This window comes from Misgurnus anguillicaudatus, chromosome 2 (assembly GCF_027580225.2).
Source record: "Misgurnus anguillicaudatus chromosome 2, ASM2758022v2, whole genome shotgun sequence".
Lineage (NCBI taxonomy): Eukaryota > Metazoa > Chordata > Actinopteri > Cypriniformes > Cobitidae > Misgurnus > Misgurnus anguillicaudatus.
Genome location: NC_073338.2, coordinates 38,803,129 through 38,826,123, shown reverse-complemented (window position 1 = coordinate 38,826,123; position 22,995 = coordinate 38,803,129). Strand labels below are relative to the sequence as shown.

The 22,995-nt window shown below is 36.4% G+C and overlaps 1 protein-coding gene across 2 annotated transcripts in view; it reads right to left on the bottom strand.

The window, feature by feature from the left end:
- clstn2a (calsyntenin 2a) overlaps positions 1–22,995 on the bottom strand; it is a 363,118-nt gene that overhangs the window by 12,500 nt on the left and 327,623 nt on the right. For both annotated transcript variants that reach the window (XM_055203135.2, XM_055203134.2), the window contains 5 exons: positions 19,872–20,034; positions 11,779–11,945; positions 11,200–11,348; positions 914–1,122; positions 328–495 (listed from right to left, as the gene is read on the bottom strand). In XM_055203135.2, coding sequence (XP_055059110.2) covers positions 328–495; positions 914–1,122; positions 11,200–11,348; positions 11,779–11,945; positions 19,872–20,034 — 856 coding nt within the window. The remainder of the gene's footprint in view (positions 1–327; positions 496–913; positions 1,123–11,199; positions 11,349–11,778; positions 11,946–19,871; positions 20,035–22,995) is intronic.

Genomic DNA, 22,995 nt, shown 5'->3' with positions numbered 1-22,995 from the left:
CTTTAGATAAATCTCTAATCTTTGTGGTAATGGACAGCCTACTGCAGATATAAATTGCATTTAAGGGTTAATAAGTTATAAGATAAATGATATTCTCACCAATATATTACCTCACATTCATTTAAACAATCAATATCATGTTACCACAGTTGGGCATCTAAAGATAAATCCAAGAGCTAGATCTAAAATATATTGCACATCTCATTTTATACCTTGGAAGATGGAAAGCGTTATGAAGAACCAATAAAGAAGAGTACAGTAGAAAGACATTATGAAAAAACAGCAAATGGCTGAATAGTTGATCTGAGTCATGTGCTAAACATCTACCATAGATTGAGATGCCAGAGGTGGAATTGGTGGCGTCCAGATGTTTGCCCAAGAGTGAGCTGTGGTGGATTTCCAGACTCTCGCTTTCCGGCTCCAGCTCCTCTCCGATCACTAACACATCGCAATAGTCCAGGTTATGCATCAACTCCAGAATACCAGGCCTCCGGGCTACACACAACACAAATACACACACACTGTTATGCAGCTGCAAATATATGACCTTCCGATGTATCCGCAAACAGCCATCGATTGTGAATGAATTTAATTTTGATGATTTATTGTTTCACTACGCCGGCTCTGCATTCGATAAAAGAAGCCGGACACTTTTGTTTTGAACTTTAAATGAAAAAGGACACAAATAAAAAACAATTGACTTAGGGTCAGTGTAATAACCAGCAGAAGGCATTTATAATCTTGATAATAATAGACTAAACCATTACACAAAACCCTGAGAGGGGAAATCCATGGGAAGAAAATTGAGTAAGCGTGCACGTTTGCACAGTGGAAGTGGCACCTCTGAAATGAATGAAGGTGTAAGTGTGGGATTATGTTAATACATGAGCACTGAAAGGGAGTCATCTATTACTTATGCTGAGGGTGGTGTCGGTCTTGGTGACTGTACTAATGATGTGTATGTCCTTGAACAGGGTCACCCCAACAGAGGATTTGAGTTGAGCTGCGGGCCAAACCAGCCGCTCCACCCCAGCGATGGTGATCCGAGGTTCGCTGGGCGGCAGCACCATCACAACCGCTTTGATGTCTGGTATGGAAATGCACGTATCTTCACCAAAACATCTGCGGAGAGCAGAGCAAGGCAACGTGAAAGCTACAAGGACTATCCAGATGCATATCTTTAGTTCTTATATGTAAGCCAATATAAATATCTGATAACATTGCAAACAACCGATGGTTAAGTGCTGTAATGATTCAGAGAAAATTTTAAACACATCACATTTAAAAATGCATATATATGACATTGCATTCACATAAAAAGAAACATATATAACCAAGTGGCATTTATATTAACTCTTTCCTTGACAGCATTTTTTAAAGATGTTGCCAGCCAGCGCCAGCATTTTCATCATTTTCACAAAATGTTTAATGCCTTCCAGAAAATGTTCTTCTTTATTTATAAAGAAATATATAAACATACAATATACGGCACTGTGCAAAAGTCTTAGGCCGCCACCACCACCACCAGACTTGTTGTTTTAGAAGTTTCAATGTCTATTTTATTTTTCAATCTATTTTATTAAGATACAAACAGAAAATACAGTAAATATGTACAAAAAAATAAAAATTACATTTTCAGGAATAAATGTCTTCATTAGGCATAGTCAGCGTTTTTGCGCAGAATGAAGTAAAAAGACGAATTTATGTAAAATTAGAATTTAGGATTTAATGTCATTTAGGTTTAAGAGATCCTGCAGTTTCCTGCTATTGCTCAAGTGGAAGGTGAGTTTACCCTAAAAACTTGACACATTTTTATACAGTTTTTAATACAATACACTGTAAAAAAATTCCGTAGAAATTACGTTATTGCAGCTGGGTTGCCGGTAATTTACCGTAGATTTAAATTTATGTAATTTACTGCCAAGAGTTTGTTCAAAGTTAAATGAATTTTAAATATCAACAAGTCTTTATCTTTACAGAATAAAAATATACAATAACAGCCTCATGCAAAGCATTCTGGAAACCAGAAATCATCATCAACCTTTTTCTGTTTTTTGCTTCAGATTTTGGTTCACAGAATGTTTTGCTTGATGCCGTCTTTTTAGTTTTACTCTGTAAAGACAATGACCTGCAAATGTTCAATGTTCATTCAACTTCTAACAAAATGTTGCCAGTAAAAAACATAAATTCAAATCCACGGTAAGTCACCGGCAACACAGCTGCAATTTCTACGGATTTTTCTTACAGTGACATTTCCTGTATTTTCTGGATGTATTCGATTAAAGAGACTGAGAAACAATTATATATGTTATATATAACATTGCAAAAACAACAAAGCTAATTGGGGCATTGTGGCCTAAGACTTTTGCACAGTACTGTATGTATAATGAAAGAACAGACCCTCTGCTTTTAAACAAAATAATAAATAATTGAATTCAATTTTAATTTGTTCTCTATTTATCACCTCTCAAATGTGGATAAGTTTCTTCAAAAATACAAAATTTTGAACAAGCTGAGATAATTGCTTTTTTCTAAACGACTTTTGTTAGAGATCAGATTCAGAATGATGATCAAAACATACAGATACTATTTACTGCTTGATAAGGTGGATAAGAATCCACATAATAGTGGAAATATGGATTGACATAAAAATTTGTCTTTGGCAGGGAAGCGTTTTCTCTTAATTTATGAGATAACTCGTCAATAGCTGGGAAAGAGTTAAACTAAGTTAACACAAGCAAAAAACATATAGTCTATAGTTAATGTGTATCAGAAATGTTCTATTCTTTTTAATCTTTCAATAAATATATTTATTTACCATTTGAAGAGTTTCGATGCAAAACGAGATAACTCAGTTTTTTAAATTTTTCCAGAAATCTCATTTTTTGGTTGTGCATTCTAATTAATATCAATTCAACTGCAGTTGGTTTGTTTTAATTTAAACCTTCATAACTTAAAAAACACAGCTAAGTAGCACCATGCAACAAAAAATAACATGATAACATAATAATAAACATGTTTTGACAAAAATGTAAAAAAAATGAATTTATCTTGTTTTGCAACGAAACTCTTCATTTGTAGCTTTTATTCTATTCCTTATGCCACCATTTTTGAAATACTGTAAAATTACCCTTACATCTATAGTGGTCTATTCCTGTACCTCAATTGGTAGACAGTTGTGTTAGCAGGGCAAAGGTAATGGATTTGACCCCCCCAAAAAGTTCATAAATTGGTTCCTAGCTGTTCCTAGGACGGTACCCTTTCAAAAAGTACACCTTTGTACACCTCTTTCAGTACCTCAGAGGTACATATTGGTAACAAAGAGTGCATATACCTTAAATGTACAGTACTGTGCAAAAGTCTTAGGGCACCACCAGCAGACTTGTTGTTTTAGAAGTTTTAATGTCGATCCATATTTATTTTTCAATCTATTTTTTAAGATACAAACAGAAAATCCAGGAAATATGTACAAATAATTTTTCAGGACTATAGTAAATGTCCTCTCTTGGCACGAAAAACATCTTAAACGTTTTTGAGCAGAATTAAGTAAAAAGACTAATTTCTTTAAAATTAGTAATTAGGATTTAATTTTATTTATATTTAAAGGACAAGTTCGGTATTTTACACTTAAAGCCCTGTTTTCAGATTGTTTGTGATGAGGTAGAGCGGTTTTGACTGAAGTTTGGACATGGTGCTGGCCCGAGAATTTTCGGGTGTTTGTGGTATCACCTCCCACCTCCACAATGGCTGCACAGGTGCACTGGAACAATCCTTCCCAAAATGCATCAAACTGTCGCCTACAAAGACGTGAAACTCACCGAGTGGCCAGGGGTGTTCACTAATATGCTCACACAAAAATCGCTACAAAAGATGCTTTCCAACAGGTTTTATCATAGTTTTTGCCAACTCCATTGATTTGTATTAGATGTGCTGTGAGGTACGGTATTACTCCGCGCCGGGAACGTTGTTTGTATTCTTGCAATTGGCAAAGGCGGAGTATCGCCACCACCTGGGCTGGAGTGTCTATTATTCAAGTCTTAACGGAAGAATATACGTTTTTGTAAACAAAAGTTTAATGCATTTTAGGAAGGATTGTTCCAGTGCACCTATGCAGCCATTGTAGAGGTGGTGGGGGTGATACAACAGAAACGAAAAATTCTCGGGCCAGCATCATGTCCAAATTTCAGTCAAAACCATTCTATTTCATCATAAACAATCTGAAAACAGAGCTTTAAGTGTAAAATACCGAACTTGTTCTTTAAGAAATCCTGCAGTTTCCTGCTATTGCTCAAGTGGAAGGAGAGTTTACCCTAAAAGCTTGACACATCAGTTTACATTTTTATACAGTTTTTAATATATACACATTTCCAGTACTGTACATATTAGGATCTTTTCAATGGGTACTGCCCCAGGGACAGCTAGGAACCATTTTCTTTCTAAGCTTGTACTGATCAAATGTATAACTTGAATGCACCATAAGTAAATCTGGATATAAGATATCTGCCAAATGCATAAATGTAAATAATCCCAGTAACATATGGCTTCTTGTGACATTTTGCTTTATTTTTATTAGAAATTTTAACACTTCTGATACCTGTCAAAGTTTAAATATACTGAGTATTGTTATGTGCAATGGCATTCAGAAAAAAACAAGTGTTTAGACAGTTGTGGCTGACTGTTATTCCAGACTGTCAGCATCATCTTCAGCACCTCTTGGTGGAATTAACCAATCGATGATCCAGAAACACAGTTAGTTTTAAAGCAGGAAGTGAACAATATTTATGAGATACGGACTGCCGTGGCTCGGTATGATACCACCTCCTCGTGCCAACTGAGAAAGTTTGTCTGACAGGCAAACAGTGTTGATTGCGACAGATTCACTGAAGCATGTAGTAAACCAGACCTGCTGGGGAAACTGGATTCGCTCCAGCTTCATTACACTTAGTATGTGAGGAGAGAAGGGGGAAATAAAGTGTTTTAGGATAAACAAGAGTCCCTTCTCTCAATGCACCCAGTAATTACTCTTTCAAGAGCCAGTCTTATAGAGGACTTGTTCATTTACTAATTCATTTATTTACTCGCCTGCTAATTAAGAATTATCTGTTTGTTTGTGACAACGCTTTCTTTTGTACAGTCAGCCCTGCGGGAGCAACGCCGTGTTTATCTCTTCGAGAACATTTCAGCACAGGCCTCGTCTAAACCAGGGGGTTTTCAAAATGGTGGGTCACAACTGACTTGTCACACGTTATCTTAAGGCATTATTGTCTTGCAATTAACATTTTTCCTTTATGCATAATGTCAGGTGCTTTCATACAAAGTGACATCAATCTATACATTTTATTAAAATGTGCGTTTCCTAGAAATCAAACTGATGACCCCACTCCCCATATGTCCATTTAAAGAGCACCTATTTCATGGATAAAAAACACTATTTTGTGTATTAGGTATAATACAATGTGTTCGCATGGTTTATGGTTAAAAACACATTATTTTCCAAATAACATACATTTCTGTAGCTCCAGATTTCACTCTCTTCCTGAAACGCATGGATTTCATAGAAAACTATCCCTGATTGGTCAGCTTATCTGTACGTTGTGATTGGTCTGAATACCTGAAATTCAATTCAATTTTATTTATATAGCGCTTTTCACAATTGTTAATTGTTTCAAAGCAGCTTTACATGAATAGATAGGGGAAAACACACAAAAATCGACAGATAATATAAGAAGCAGAATACAGCGGCTAATAATAAACCATACAAGCGAGCGTAGTAATAATGTAACGTACACAGGAAAGTGCTAAGTTAAGCCAATGTTGGCGAGTGTAGTAATAATGTAACGTATACAGGAAAGTGCCAAGTTAAAGGAATAGTCTACTCATTTTCAATATTAAACCATGTTATCACCCCAACCAAGAATTGTTGACACATCCCTCCATCATCTGTGCGCGCGCACGCAAGCGCCGGAGCGCGCTGCGACACTTCGATAGCATTTAGCTTAGCCCCATTCATTCAATGGTACCATTTAGAGATAAAGTTAGAAGTGACCAAACACATCAACGTTTTTCCTATTTAAGACGAGTAGCCATACGAGCAAGCTTGGTGGCACAAAACAAAACGTAGCGCCCTTCTAAGCGGATTCAAAAGAGGAACTATATTGTATGGCGTAATAGCACTTTTGGGAGCACTCCGACTCGCCTGAAAAGTCCGCTCCCCTTCTCCCTCTCATAATGGGAGAGGGAGGGTGTTACTGCGCAGAGTCGAAGTACTCCCAAAAGTGCTATTCTCCATGGGATGAAAAACCCCCTAGGAGAAAAACCTTGTGTTAAAACTCCTAGAAGGAGAAAAACCCTTGAGAGATATACATATATATTTATATATATGAACACGATAGGGATATGAAATGGGTAGGCGGATTAAACTGGTTCAGCTGGTGGTCGCTGGTCAGGCATTGCGATTGGTTAGATACAATCAGCAGCGTTCCGTCTCCGTCTCTTTCTTGCGTCTCTCTTTTGCGTCTCTCTCTTGCTTCTTTGAGCTCCTTACCATGTTTGAAAGATTTGGTCACAATGCAATGCTATCAGGAGTTAACTTACAGGCTGTTAGTCCAAGCGGGAGGAATTATGATAATGTCAGTCTTGTCTACATCACCAATCCCAGGAAGTAAACTGTTGCCTACAATCCATGTGTTTGTTGTAGTCCAAGAAAAGAGATTTACATTGGAGACGATAACTCGCATCATTGTTTGCTTTGGGGTTTGTACCTTTTGCATATAATTTACATGTACTAATACACACTTACACACTAAAGGAAATGTTAAATCGTGAATCGGATAATAAGTGCTCTTTAAAAATATTTTGGTGAGTCTTGAGAGAGATTTTACCTGGGTTTTAAAATGCAAAGTTCAGGGAACCCCTGCACTGTAAAAAATATTTTGCTGCCTTAACATTTTTTGTTAAATCAACTCAGATTTACAAGTCATATCAACAGAGATGAGTTGTCACAACTTATAAAATATAGTTGAGAAAAGTCAACTTAATTTTATAAGTTATAACAACTGACATGTAGTTATAACAACTCCTTTCTAGTCAAGATAAATAATAGTAAGTTGAAATGACTTGTAAATCCAAGTCGATTCAACAAAAAAATTTAAGGCAGTATTTTTTACAGTGTGGCCTAAACGCTCACTGCAGCAAATGGCCTCGAATTGAGCAAAATTGTGGGGAACCAACAAAACAATTACCTGTAATGGCCGCAGTAAAAATGACAGAGGAAAGTTTGTGATGTGTAAAAGTAGGTGCCCTTGGTCGACTGGCTCTACATACTAAAATAGGCACGAGCACACCCTCATTAAAACGGCTTGTGAAGTAAAAAGGCCTATGGTCTCTCTTTATTTACGGGGCTGATTTACGGATATTGCGAGCTGGTCTGAGCCGGACTCCCGCCGTTATAAGAGCTAAGGCTCGGAACGATATCGACCAGAGAAGTCTGTTTTTATTTAGACAATCCTCTTCACCAATACACACTAGACAAGTATAACAGGCCCCCTCTTTCTTCTTTACTTTCTCTCTATAGCGCTCACTTTCTTCACTGATAAGTTTAATTTGGGTAAGTATCACCTGGGCCCTATTGGATCCAATAGGTTTCATTAGACTGCTGTCAGACAACACAGTCTAGCTGATAGTCCATGACAACCAACTGAACATCCCTATAGGGGAATGCACAAAGTGACACTTAATACCTCTGTTTGAATCACAGTGAATTAAATCAATTATTGGACTCTTTAGACGAAAAGATAGACATACATAAGATACTATAAAGTACTCACATTTGCAAAATGCATAAGTTATGATAACACAAAAAGAACCATGTATTATATACACAAAATTCAATAGGATAATAGAAATGCTATATTAATTTTGGAGATATAAGTCTAGCCAGGAAATGACCAGTTAACCAGTATTATTTATTATTATCTTTCATTCTTTGACTTACTGACTTATTACTTTATCTGTTATTGCATATATATATATATATATATACATACATACATATATATATACATACATACATACATACATACATACATACATACATACATACATACATACATACATACATACACACACAAAAACACACACACACAAAAACACACACACACACACACACACACAAACACACACACACACACACACACACACACACACACACACACACACACACACACACACACACACACACACACACACACACACACACACACACAAACACACACACACACACACACACATATATATATATATATATATATATATATATATATATATATATATATATATTCATAGTGAAAAGTTACTGTTTGTTACTGGATGACCTGTGCTGTGCCAATCTGTTTGATGGTATCTTTAATTGTGTTGTGTTGTAGTGTAAAGACTGACTCTCTGACACAACAGATTCTTCATCAAGTCTGTTCATGAATTCATCATCTGCTCTCAAAACACTGCAGCCGTCTTTACCAGCAGGCCTGTCCATTATCTAACCATGCGTTGAAACAACTCTGCATTTCGAAATAGACATTAATTTCCATGCTAATTCAAGATAGTGATGGTCTAGTTGGTATAATCGACCAGTATAGTATTCAGTAGGGCTGTGATGATGCATCGTGTTTCCCATTAAAAATATCTGTCTGAAATCGATTCTAAATCGCAAGGCTTCGATTCTGTGTTTCATGCACAATCCTTGCATGTACAATGGCCCTTTGATCAGTATGAAGTCCTTATCAATCTAAAATCACTATGATTTGAGTCGTTTAAAACATGCATTTGAAAAAGTAACACTCGTCAAAACACTTATTCAAAATATTCGTTATTATTATGAAAATGCCTGAAACAATATGAAGAACGGCGATATAAATATTCTACTAGATATTTCCTGGAATAGCGTTTGTAATGCCACTTCTTCTGTGGCACAAATGGAGTTTCTGCACGAGAGCGCCCTCTGGCTTTGGGATGTGACGACATTTCAAAGCAATTCATTAAAATGTATTCTTTGAGAAAACCCGCATTTGCACAATTAATCGTCCCAGCCAGGGCTGCATGACTCTTGTGGGAAATAAAATCACGATTCTCTCACACAATTTTCATTTTTTCAACAAAAACATTATTGCACTCAAGTAAAAAATGTGCTACACCAGACTTTCAGTTATAATAAAGTGTCTTAAAAGTCTCTTTTCCGTATTTTAGACCCCTTAAGATGAGTAACTTAATATATGTTAGCTGTTAAACATAAAGGGCCCTATCATACACCCGGCGCAAAGTGTCTTTTGCTAGTATGGAAAAGAAGCAATTTTCATTTTCAGGTTTAGCACCACATTGTTTAAATAGCAAATGCATTTGTGCCCTATTTTGCGCCCATGTGCGTTCTGGTCAAAAAAAGAAGGTGTGTTCTGGTGCATTGTTGGGACGTTGCTATTTAAAGGCAACTAAAATACACTACTACTATTAATAACGCGCTCTTTAATTAACAAAAACAATATTGCGCCATTGACTTTAGACTTTAGGTTGTTGTTGGTCAATGGCGCAATGTTGTTTTTGTTATTTAAAGAGCGCGTCATTAATATGCGCCCATAAAAGGGACGACAATGTGTGTTTGGTTATAACAAACATGGACACGAAGCAGCACTTAAATGCTTTTAAATATAAAAAATTAAAGGATTTAAATGTAAACTATTATTATTGAGTCTCTTGGACATAAATGACGGCGCTGTCCGAGTGCAGAAACATTTTGGCTCTCCACACGTTTAGACAATGCGCTTAGATAAATAAAATAGGGCCCAAACAATAGAATGTTGACAATATATATTTTTTAAATAAATATTACCTGTGCTTTTTGTACACTTTAAAACTTTAAAAACACGAAACCTTTAAAGTGATGATTCAGAGGTCGCATTTCTAAGCTGCATACATCATCAAGACTTGATATTTCAGAATATTAACAATTAAGAAGTTGACTTTTATTCTTAGTTACTCGGAAATTGTTGTAATATGTTTATGATTTGCAAATGTAATGTTTAGTTAACTTAAATAGACCAGGCTTTGACCTCCGGAGGCTGCAGTCTACCAATTGAGAAGTGTCCTCTTGAGAAGATTGAGAAGAGGCTATCACCTTGCCTTTTTTCGAAACCAACATGGTTGCATCATCACTCTCTCCATCGCCACCAGGATTTTCCGCAATGGTGCATGTCTTTTGTGTGAAAACTGCTGCTCCAAATGCACCAAGTAAACCGACTATGTGTTTGCCACCTTGTTACGCGTCACGCATCACTTTTTTCGATTAATTGCGCAGCGAGTATTTGGTAAAGCAACGTTTGGGGACCCCCAGCATCTCATTTCTTTTGTTAGTTGTGGGAATGAGTTATGGGTAGAGACAGATTACTGATACTTCAGAGTGGGCAAGTATTGTAGGACAAATGTTAGAATCTAGGTAACCCCCAGGCTCATACCTGTGTTTTGTAGTATTGATCAGTTGAAGCAGCCTGATGAAATATTTTGAAAGAGTCATATGACGTTGCTAAAAAGAATGTGGATTTGGTGCAATGCAATGTGTTTATATGGTTTATGGTTAAAAAAAACACACGATTTTCCACATACCATACATTATTGTTGCTCCTCTATGCCTTCCTTTCTGAAATGTGTTGATTTGTACAAAGCTCATCGTTCTAAAAAAGCGCAGTGTGCCATGATTGGCCTGTTATCTAGTGCCTTGTGATTGGCTGAATACCTTTAGCGTGTGACTAAAATTTTACGCTCCTTACCATATTTGGATTATCAGCTCCCAATGCAATACTTACAGGTAATAATATTGTCGTTACCACTTTATCTATTCAAGCCTGAATCTGATCCAGGAAATGCAGATGACTAAGCTGATCGCTAAAGCAATAACCTACAAGCAAATTATGCTAATTATAATTAATTATTTATTTATTTCTCTCATTATTTTTTGTACATTCTATTTATGCATATGGCAGCAACATACAATACATTTAAAGCATACATTTCATCATTATGTGTGTCTATCTGAGAATCGAACCCACAACCTTTTTGTGCTGCTAATGCAACTGCTTTTGAGGAATCATCCTGTAGGCAATTTTGATGAATATGTACTGATGCTGTGATATTAATGACGTTCACAATGGTACTCACTGAACTGTGGTGGTTATGTGGAGTTTACGCAGACCCGGGGTGGGAAACTGCCGAGAGTTGATGTAGGAAACTTTGGTCATGGCGGTGTTGATGTTCTCCAAGTCATCCGCTTCCATTACCAGCACGGACTGAGCTGGGTTGAAGTGGAACTTAAATGGATGAAGAGAGCGCGAGTGAGAGTCATTTTCATTATCGTGAGAAAAGCGCAAAAGAAAAGGAGTGAAGGAACAGATCAACACATTTACATATAAATGAATATGTGGCTGTGGATTGACTAATGTCAAAGGATTCTCAAATCAATTCAAAGGATTTTACAGAGATAAATGGACTAGAATAGGCAGTTGTCTATTGAAAGACTTTGCACTTATGTGTGACTGTGCGCCACACAATGACCTGCGCTATTTGTTGCAAATATAAGAAAAACTTAATAATCCTAAAGACAAATTATGATTTTTTTAAAGCAGATCAAAGAATAAAAAAATATGGCCTATACATTTCTCAATCCCCTAGCAGTTTTCTTACTAGTGTGGCAAAAAATGTAATTTCTGACTTTGACCACATATGATTGTGTGCTTGTACCTTAATGCCTTTGCCTAGACTTTCAAGAGAGCTGATGTCCAGACCCTCCTTGCACGCCTGTAAGCAGGAGATCACCTTCTGGGTTGCAATCTTCCCAGGTCGGATAGTCAAGCCTGAAAGGCTACCACGAAAATATTGTGTAAACCGTGGAGTGGTCACCTCTCCTCCTATAAGCAAAGAGACAGACGAACATCAAAACATCACAAACATACACACACTGCTCATAATAAATATATAAGCAAAATGAAAGAACGGGAGAGGAAATAGTACAAATATATATGAAGAGTTTGTTTCCAAAACGCGATAAACTGCATTTTTTATAGATACCGCCAAAATCAGTATTGTATCAGGTCAGTATTTAACCCTTGTGCATTGTTCAAATCTACTACCTTTCGTGTTGTTAGTGGATGAAAACATTAATTTTACATACAAGCCAGAAATTAAGCTCTGTTTTTGCATAGGCCTACTAAAGGGTTAATAGTGCCACATGGTGACCAACAGTAAAAATGACAAATTTGACCTCTTAGCAAAAGGAAAAAACACCAACATTCAAAAATGCATAAAAAGGTGTCATAGCTCTGCAATCAAAAAATGTGGTTATAATGGAAGTCAATGGGGCAAAAACAGCCACTAACAATAAATGAGGGAGAAAAAAATAAAAACTGATGCTACACAAAAACTAAAAAGGCTTTAAAGCCAATGTTTTTACCAATTTTTGATATGCCCAAGACTGTGAAAAAGGTTTTTAAAAAATCCCTTTTTATATTGAAAATCTGTCATTTTGTGTGTGTTTTTTTCCCAAATCAGTGACACCACTTATGAACTTGGCAATTAAAGAGTTAAAATCATGGAATTTTTGTGAAGATTTGGTAGTTTTGATCAGTACTGAGGTTGAATAACAGATTTATGGAAAAAATTGGAAAAAATATTAATCTGATAAATTTTTATAGCCGTTGAATTTAGTGGATGTTTTCAAGGGTAGTAAATTTGCCCACGATATATCGTTGAGTTTTTGAAAAATTTCAAAGCATTTTCTTAAAATATATGTAAATATAAGATTTGTCACCAAAAATAAAAAATGTGGCCAAATTAAGAGTAAAAAAATCCTCTAGTGGATGAAAACATCCCCAACAACACATAAGGGTTAAAAGTAAATTCTTCATTTTACGCAAAATCTAATATCCGCCGTGTTATTCTGTCATCTTTTCTCCCTTTTTTCCCCAAAACGCAATAAACACCACTCCTCCTTTTCTGCAGAATGCAATAAATCCGCTCAGCAAATCACAGCGCACCATTCCACGCATCAGCGGCCCGTTGAATACACACGCAATCCTAGTTTTCCTCATCTACTTTTTACTTCGTGATCAACAAACAAACAAAAATAAAATAATACTTTGATTGCATTGCTAAACCTGTGGTGGTTTTCTCTGATGGGAAAGAAACGTAAGCCATCAACATCTAATTATTTACGGGAGAGGCACTCGGGAGACAGAAAAATGGTGGCTGTTGCTTGTTCTCCCGACAGCATCAAGCTTCTGTCATGCTAACACATTGACCCCAGAGGATCTTATGAAAAACTTTCCGTTATTTTACGCAAAGCCAACGAAAATCAAGCAGGACCAAAACATTTTACAGCTGATCACTGTCAAAAAAGTTGAGCGACGACGTCCAAAGGATGACAGCAGCAATGACAGTGTTCTTAATATGACAAAGTAAGTTTTTTGATTAATGCCATTTATGTTTAAAAAAAATTATATGTTTTTATAATAAATCTTTGAAAATCAAATTATGGATTAGAATTTTTTTTATGTTTTTATAACCTAAAGATGCTATGTGAAAGTTTGTAACAGAAAATAGTGATTTTCACTTTATTGGTATAGAAAACACGTTTTTACCGAAATTAGTCAAAATGGATTTATTGCATTTTGGAACCAAACTCTTCATATATAACAATATATAACAACAAGTCATCCATCATCATCATGTCTGCTTTATGGGTACCTATATGCAAAAAACATAAGAGTGAGGCAAGAAGAGAAAACATGGCATGTCCCCTTCAAAACATGCTGCTTTCCTCTCTTGTCCGACGAGCTGGCAGATTTAGTGAGTCTAATAGCTCCAGATGCAGCCAGCACTGTCGCTGCTAAATCCTCACAATGAAGGCCTGAGCTTCCAAGACTTAATTGCATATGATTTTAAATTATTTAGTTGACAGATGTTATCAATTAAATTTTACTCCACAGATGAAACAGCGGTGCAACATTTGCATTCTCGTTCGTGCTCCCCCTAAAGGACAAACATTTTAATGAGACGGTAGCGCTCACACGGGATATGAGAGCTGCCAACGCCACATCTATTCGTATCGATCTGTGACGAAGTGACAGACCATAATAACAAGCAGAAAACAGCCTGAGCTCCGCAGAAAAAAACAAGTCCGATCTCTCATTATAACTAAAAACAGTAATGTTGCAACTAACAGGCAGGAGAGCCGTAATGACCTTTATTTCTCACCTATTATACACACTTATTACAGGGCAAGTTTGTTATTCTTGTTTTTTTACTTAATATTTTTCCTATGCGCAAGGGGGGCTTGCTAGACATAAAGCTGTACGGGGGCACGTGCCCCACATTTATTTTTCTAACACTTTTTCTTAAAAGCTTGATGCGTGCAGAAGTGTGCAGCACAATACTTGCTTAACGCACTGCAATAAGTCTAGTAACGGTAAACATGTATCCATACTAACATCTATGCAACAATATAGTTAGTTACTGTCAACTGTCCTTTCTATCTTCTTTACGCCATTCCAGCATCTCCAATTCACCTAACTTGCATGTTTTTTGCATGTGGAAGGAAACTGGAGTACCCGGAGTAAACCCACGCAGACATAGGGAGAACATGCAAACTCCACACAGCAAGGCCACCTGACCTAGCCGGGGCTCAAACCGGGATCCTTCATGTAGTGCTACCCACTGAGACATAGTGTTGCCCCTTCATGTAGTGCTACCCACTGAGACACAGTGTTGCCCCTTCATGTAGTGTCCTAAAAGAGTGAATTAAATATATCTGAAAGATAGATTTATTGTTATCATACACAACCAAAGACAGTACAGAACACTAATGTGTTGTCTCAGCAAAAATGGTCATTAAAAACTATCCCAAAAGCATCCCAATGACCATTCCCAACCCACACAGTTGCGCAGGTACACGGACTTCTGCGTCAGTTTTTGTGTTCTAGTTTAAAGTGTTTTGTAAATCAAATCAAAGTTTATTTAGAGTACTTTTTAAGAAGTGCAGGTGTTCACCAAAGTGCTTTACATACAGTATAAAAATCAAAAAGCATAAAACAAAATTGAGTTGAGTTACTAATATGTTGCAATGCATAGAGATGAGTTTTTGGTAACACTTTAGAATACGGATCCATTGTTAATGAATAACTACACAGGAACAAATCAGTAATGCAGTATTAACAATCTAGTAACTACTGTTAACTAACAAGAAACTCTGATTAACAAACTGGTAAGTAATAGCACACAGATGAATGTGGTAGTTCACTATTAACTAATCAATAACTACAATTTTTTTCATACTTCCCAAAGAACTACTGAGAAGTTTTATAATTCATGCAAACTAAACGACAACTAATGGAGGACCAATGACTAACACTACGTTAACACGTTTAATACTGTAAACAAATACATAAGACTGTTTACATTATCAATAGGTAATAGCAGACTTGTTCTCATTTAAAGACTACTGGAACTTATAGATTTGTCAACCATCTAAATGCCATACATACATACAGTGTGTGCAAAAGACTACCCAGTCTCACAAAGTTTCGTGATATAGTCACATATTTTTTATTCTTTTTTCGTGATATTATCACGAATTTCCGCGTTTTTCCGTGATCCTATAACGAATTCCTGTTTTCGTGTGATTCCTATTTTTAATCCATTGTCGCTTCGGTATTGGTTGCGCATAGTAGGCGGGGTTATGCGGAAGTATCGAGACTCGCGCGTTCGGAGAGAAATAACGCGAGATCCGCTGTGGCAATGGAGGAAGGTACATGTGCTGTCTTTCTAAAGTTTGTAATATCACAGTTTGATAGCATGACCGGTGAATAAATAACAGAGTGATACGCGAAGAGAAGTTTTCGCGTTGGATTGACTACAGGTGGTGTATGATTGCATCGGAGTTCGCGGATATATGACGAGTCTCAATGATGTGCCTCAATAAAGATTGTAAGTCACTCTTGCTTATTATTCGGTCTTATTATCTGAAGTATTGTCGGGTATATTGTTGTAAGTATTTATTCAGATTGGATAACATAGCTGCAATGTTTTATATATTTATACATCAGATGCGTGTCTCACATGTTTAACCTTTTAAGAGCAATATTATAAAGTAACGATTCTCTTACAAATGTCGCTTTATCTGTTTTATTCTAGAAACACATTACACACACACACCGACATACATAAAAATCCCGGATGTCACGAGCAACAACAGAATATCATCGCAATGAACTCCAATCCCTTCATTTATAAAGCAACGCGTCTGAGGTACACCTATTCAACTCTACATGTGAGGATTTCCACCATACTGAGGAGCATCTCTATTTCAACTCAACGGGTTACATCAAGTAGACATTTCCTGAAACTATTGGGACTTTGCTATTAATCATTGATCTTGCTTTTCATTATTCATTACCAGATCTCCAATTAATAGTTTTTTTTATCTAACTTTGTTATTTCTGTATTATTGTTATTGTTGTTATGCAGGAATACACTTTGTTTTGTTCATTTATTTGAATGCTTTATTATGCTCAATGATTCATATTTAAATACACTGATACACTTGAGAAATTGTACATTGTGACTCTGACTCTTTACTGTCCTCGTGGTCTCTGGGCATTGGTTATTTGCCCTAAGGTGATTATTACTGGAATATTAAGTAGTGCATTGTACAGTCTGCCAAACACATATATATTTTTTGATAATAATTTTATAATCACTGTTTTATGTATGATTTGAATCAGTGTTCTAAAGTGAAGATCATGGTAACACACTAGTAATTACTTTAGAATGATGTAGTAACACTTGAGTCATTACTAGCGGGTTACCATGATCTTCACTTTAGAATACTGATCCCAAAAAATAGTAATTAATTTAGAATGATGTAGTAACACTTGAGTCATTACTAGCGGGTTACCATGATCTTCACTTTAGAATACTGATCCCAAAAAATAGTAATTAATTTAGAATGATGTAGTAACACTTGAGTCATTACTAGCGGGTTACCATGATCTTCACTTTAGAATACTGATCCCAAAAAATAGTAATTAATTTAGAATGATGTAGTAACACTTGAGTCATTACTAGCGGGTTACCGTTATTCATATAGTAGTTAATGGAAAGCTAATCTTAAAGGGGATAATCTTAACCATTTACAGACTATTCACATATGAGCTTAAAGCCATACATAAAAACATATTTTTTAACAGGTAAGAAAAAAAATCACTGTATAGGCATTTGGATGGTTGAGGAATCTATAAGTTCCATATTAGTTTACAGTAGTAAATGTGTTAATGTTGTGTTAGTCATTTGTCCTATATTAGTTATCGTTTAGTTTTGCATGAATTATGAAACTTCTCAGTAGTTCTTTGGGAAGTATGAAAAAAATAGTAGTTACTGATAAGTTAATAGTGAACTACCACATTCATCTGTGTGCTATTACTTACGAGTTTGTTAATCAGAGTTTTGTGCTAGTTAACAGTAGTTACTAGATTGTTAATACTGCATTACTGATTTGTTCCTGTGTAGTTATTTATTAATAATGGATCCGTATTCTAAAGTGTTACCGAGTTTTTTTGTGCGCAATTATTAAAGGCAGGGTGCAGGGGCATCGCTAGACCCCTTTTACTGGGGCACGTGCCCCAGTGTAAATCTTTTGTGCCCCAGTGTAAATCTCAAGTTTAAATTTAAGCAGTTATCTAGTGTATTCGTTTACAAAGATTATCGCGGCAAAAACGGATCTATATGCAATGCGGTTATGTTTGTTAAAATACAATTTAATTTTTTATGGAATGCAATACCCAAATCATGTTTGTAAAAGCGTAGCAGCAGTCGCCCTGAAGCATGCACGCTCAAATTCATGTTCGCGTGCGCGCGCGTGTGTGTGTTCAGATGCGCACAGCCGCATACAAAAGTCCAGGTGACACCACGCGATTGACATGACGAAACTAAAGTAAGTTTCAAAATAATAATGATAATCTTATTTTGACTCGATCACTATTGGCTTCTGTAGATGGACATCAGAAATGGTTTGTGCAAAGCAGGGAAAGGGAAGCAGAAATGAGAGATGACGAGTTTAAGTGAGTTTAATCCTCACCCTGTCAGGTCTTAAACATTAGAGGAAAAATCTCAGGAAAACCCCTAGGACACTACATAAACAGTTAGCAGTAACTATGACTATAAAATGACTGGTTTCTTGAAATAGTGTTATTTTAAAAATATTCTTGTAAAAAATAAGTTATTAATTATTGTTATCATTATATAATGTAAAATGCAAGAAAATATTTTCTCAATTCACTTATTATTTCCAAACATTTTTTTGCCATTTATGCCACCAAACATGTTAAAATTATATGAAGATTATTAAAATATTTTTAAATAAATGTTTATCTTTCCCAGTGCAGTGTAGGACAAGTGGGTTAAGTAAAGGTGTTGTGTTGCACACAGCAGGCTTTAAAAAAAATCTGAAAAAAATGGGGGGCTTGTGCCCCAGAAGAGCTTTATGTCTAGCAATGCCCCTGGCAGGGTGGATGATCTCTGAAAGCCACTGTTGATATTTAAAATCACCTAAACAAACACACCCCTACCCCAATAGAATCTGAACCTTTTTTTAATCACTGATGTCGATTAGTAGACACACCCCTTACTGCTGATTGGCTACAAGTATGTTTTGGTACTCGACTCGACTCCCTTAAGTGTTTTTTAAAAATCATGTACCCCGCCTTTAATGTAAATGAATACACTAACAATAAAAAAAAATTGTTAAAATTTAAACTTGATATTTACACTGGGGCACATCAGATTTACACTGGGGCATGTGCAGCAATAAAATGGTCCAATAAAATAAAGCACCCCTGGCTGTTTGTGAATACATTTAGCAAAAGACTTGCCATTAATTAATAACATTTTACACCTGACACATCAACAAAAATCCTGCCGTGAAGACAATTGCCACCAAACCCCCTGTCTACCTCAAAAAAAGACAAGGATCTCAATTTGGTCCGAACAAATACCGTCTGCGGTTTCCATTATAAGGTCTTGTCATTACGTTGTTGATTGCGCACAGTGAGAAAGGAGGGAGTGCTAGAGGCAATCTCACCCACTAATAGCTCGAAAAGTTATCAGTTGCGGTTTAGTGAAGCTTAGACGAGTTTCATCGGGATGTAATAGCGAGTGAACTTGTCCTCCATTCAGGGGCTTTTAATCCTCACTCGGTCCTGCTTCTGAAAATGGTGATTTCAAGCGAGAGGAAAAGAGAAAATAATCCCCAATCAGCACAGATGAAAAGAAATCTAAAGGGCGTGGAGGAGTCGGAATTTAGGACCCGGCTGCCTGCGATGGCAATGCAATTTAGCCGAGTCTCCATTCTCTCACTACCTTTTTTAATTATTTAGCTCATGAAAGCGATGTTAAGGACAGTCTCTCCATTCAAATGCGGTCATTAGCTCTATTTCAAAAGGCTGAAATTGACAGGCCGTGTTTCTTTTTGATGTTTTCACGCCCGAGTCTCTTTGATTAAATGAGGAATCAGGCAGCCTGGGGCCAAACACATCGCCTCTCTCTTGGTATTCGAACCACCGCTGCTGTGCTCTCGCTGTCATATCAATAATGTAGATGTCTTTTAGTCCAACCCTCTCTTAAATCTGAGACACCCATCTGACTGCTGCTCAAAATCTGTAGATGCTGATTCATCCCTCCTGTGCCTGCGCTGCCAAAACCACTATTATACTAATATTTAAATTCATCGATTTTTATTTTATTTTTAAGGCATAATGACAACAATAGCTTGTCCATGGTCTCACCTTGCCAGCAGGCTCCTACGGTAAGCTGAACGTCAATCTCAGAGGGGTGGATGGGCCAGTCGTCCGTTACAAGGTAGGGTTCGTACGTCACTCCATCTACAAAGAGCGTCACCGCAGGAAACTCCACGTTGATGACGTAGTAATGCCATTCTTTGTCACAGATCTAGAAACAAGAAATTACAAGTGTAGTTATAGCCTATATTTGTTTTTTTTATTACAAGTAGCTAAAGATATGCCTCAAAACAGTTCTCATTCTGGTTTTATAGTTGTGTACATCATTTAAATGAAAAGCGTGTTTGCCTTTTGGACCTCTGTGTCTTAATCTGTATCTGTCTAATCTAGATAATCTTTGTATGTGTACAAATATTGTAATATAGAAATATTGCATACTGATGATATACAGTAATATAATATATTTAAAGTATGTTATTATATGTAAAAGTATTTATTTATAATATACAGGGTATACCTTAGTTAACTTCAAATTCAAGGACCTTTCAAGGACTTCCAGGTCCAAAACCCTCAAATTCAATGACTAAATGTGGGGACACATTTCAAGTGAGAGCAAGGTTACATTGTGTTACCTTTAAAGATACATTGTTACAGTTCCCTTCAAATTCAACCAATGGTGAGGCTTAACGACAAAGACAGGGTGATGCGAGAGCCAGGAAGTATATCGCTATCTGAAATATTGCCACAAGACGACATTACAGGGACGCAGGAAGTATGACCAGGGAGACGCAGCGTCTCGTTCCCTTCTGAAGGAAACAACAGTTACATACGTAACCTGAGACGTTTTCATGTGTCAAACACAACTATGCAAAAAAGTATTTTGATATAAATCAACATTCGCATACAGAAGATATAAGCATTTAAAGCGAACAGTTTAGCATGTGTGCTTAAAAAGTCTAGAATTATTATGAGATAATCCTACACTGCACAGGGAATAATATGGATTTTTTCTTCCAGAAAACGTCTTGCATAAAACAGATTCAAGGACTTTCAATGACCTGTATCTATATATGTATATTTTCAGAAAACTTCACAGGGCCTTGAATTATTTTCCCCAGATTCACAAAAAGGATTTTAAGGACCTGTGGGAACCCTGAATATAAAGTTATTTCATGACTAATTATTACATATATGCCACCCGAGTGCCGCAAGTCTGCTTCAGATTTTATGTTTGTTGCATTGTTTTTGGTTACAATTCAAGTTTAATACTTAAATGATCACGAGTAAGAAATTAGTATCTTTTCCCAAAATTTCTTTTTTAGAAATCATTAAAGGTGCAAAACAATGCATTGATTTATTATGTTATACTGTTCCCTGATATCTTCATAAGTGACTTTATTACGTGCAAAAATGATCCAGAAACGCCATTTTTATAACCCTAGGATTTGACCCTAAATTATTACAACATTATTATTCATGACCCTTCTAATTTGGAAGGATCAATGATCCTGGATCATGAGTTATAATGTTGAGCTCTGCTCTGATTGGCTGTTTCAGTGCGGCTCATGTCAGTAGCTCACAAAGTAAACAGACCTTATATGTTAGAGCCTGAAGATACAGATTTTAAGGAACAAACCAATTGTTCAGAGATTGGAAATGTGTTTCTGAGTGGTAAGTTTTATTTGTTTTCAGTATAGACTTGCAAAACGTAACTGTAACTTCAATAGAACTTAAAACAGAATTTAAAAGAACTTTTAGCCTAAACATTAGCATATAGCATTAACTTTGCACGCTAACTCAGCAGTCAGAACTTTGTTTTCAGAATTGTAACAACATTGTATTTAATTTAATGTTAGGGGTGTAAACTCCAACTGTAACGTCACAGTCAGTGTTATTTTGAGATAAGCCTCTTTATCAGCAGTCTTTTGCATGCATGAGGATTACATAAGAAAGAGGAAAAAATTGTGTTTGAGGCTCACGGTATTTCATTACTATGTACATGACTCTTATTATGCATCCATGCCTAGGTAAAACAGTTTTCATTCTATGGCACCTTTAAAGGAATTTTAAAAAATTAAAGGGGATATTTCACAATTAGTCTGGGTTTCCCCATGCTGCCTCGCGTGCAAATTTATTCACGCTGCAAGTCTAGCATGGAAACTATGGACCAATTTTGCCCCTGAAATAGGGAACTAATCACAGAACGGGGAGGAGGCAGCAAGACAATGACGATGTCTACGCGACACACTGAAGCAGTTTTGTTTATCCAACATGGCAGCAGACACGAAGTTTCTTTTCAATGCAGCCTTTGAGATAGTGTTCTTAGTAGTTTATTTAAAAAAAGAGCAACTTGGTGTTAAACTATTTCATTTCCAAGAAGGATGTTTGGATATGGCAAGACATGATAGCCACGGAGTTTTATAGGACCAACCTGCCAGGCATCATCGTCGACTAAGTCCATTTAGCTTATAAATGGTAAGTGGTAGTTATTAATATCATATTGTCATTATGCCTGTAGTCTATGTACTGTGGTTTTCACAGTGCCACTAAATTGTGTTGCTTTTCAATATCAATATATAGCTACTGGTTTAGTTGCATAGCTTTCAGCTGTGTGCACACGTACACGATAAAAGTTGTTGACGCTTGAATTTATGTCGCACGTCATCTGGTATATGTCATACGTCTGGTATAAGTGAAACAATTAGCTATGAGCTACGTACACACACATTTGATAGATATGCGTATTACCCAATAAACGTCTCCGGGCATTCGTAAACCACGCCTCAAATACGAGAAAATGAGCATGTGGTTCCCAGACCACATCTCAATCTCTATCAGACTGGTCTGGTGTCAGCCAGGCTATTTCACAATACTTTTTTGAGATAATTTATTATAACGTGTTAAAATTGCCACTTTGTAGGTGTAAGCAAAAATGTGTCGTGTTTGGGTGTGTCCTTTAAAATGCAAATGAGCTGGTGAAATGCAAACACTGATCACAATAATGGTGGTTTGTTAAAATTGAAACTCAATTGTGCTGTCAATTATTTTTTCTCTTTCTGCACTAAATCGCAGTGCTGTATAGTGCAGATTAAGGAGCGGCATTATTATAATAAGATCCCCTTCTGACATCACAAGGGGAGACAAATTACAATGACCTAGTTTTTCACGTGCT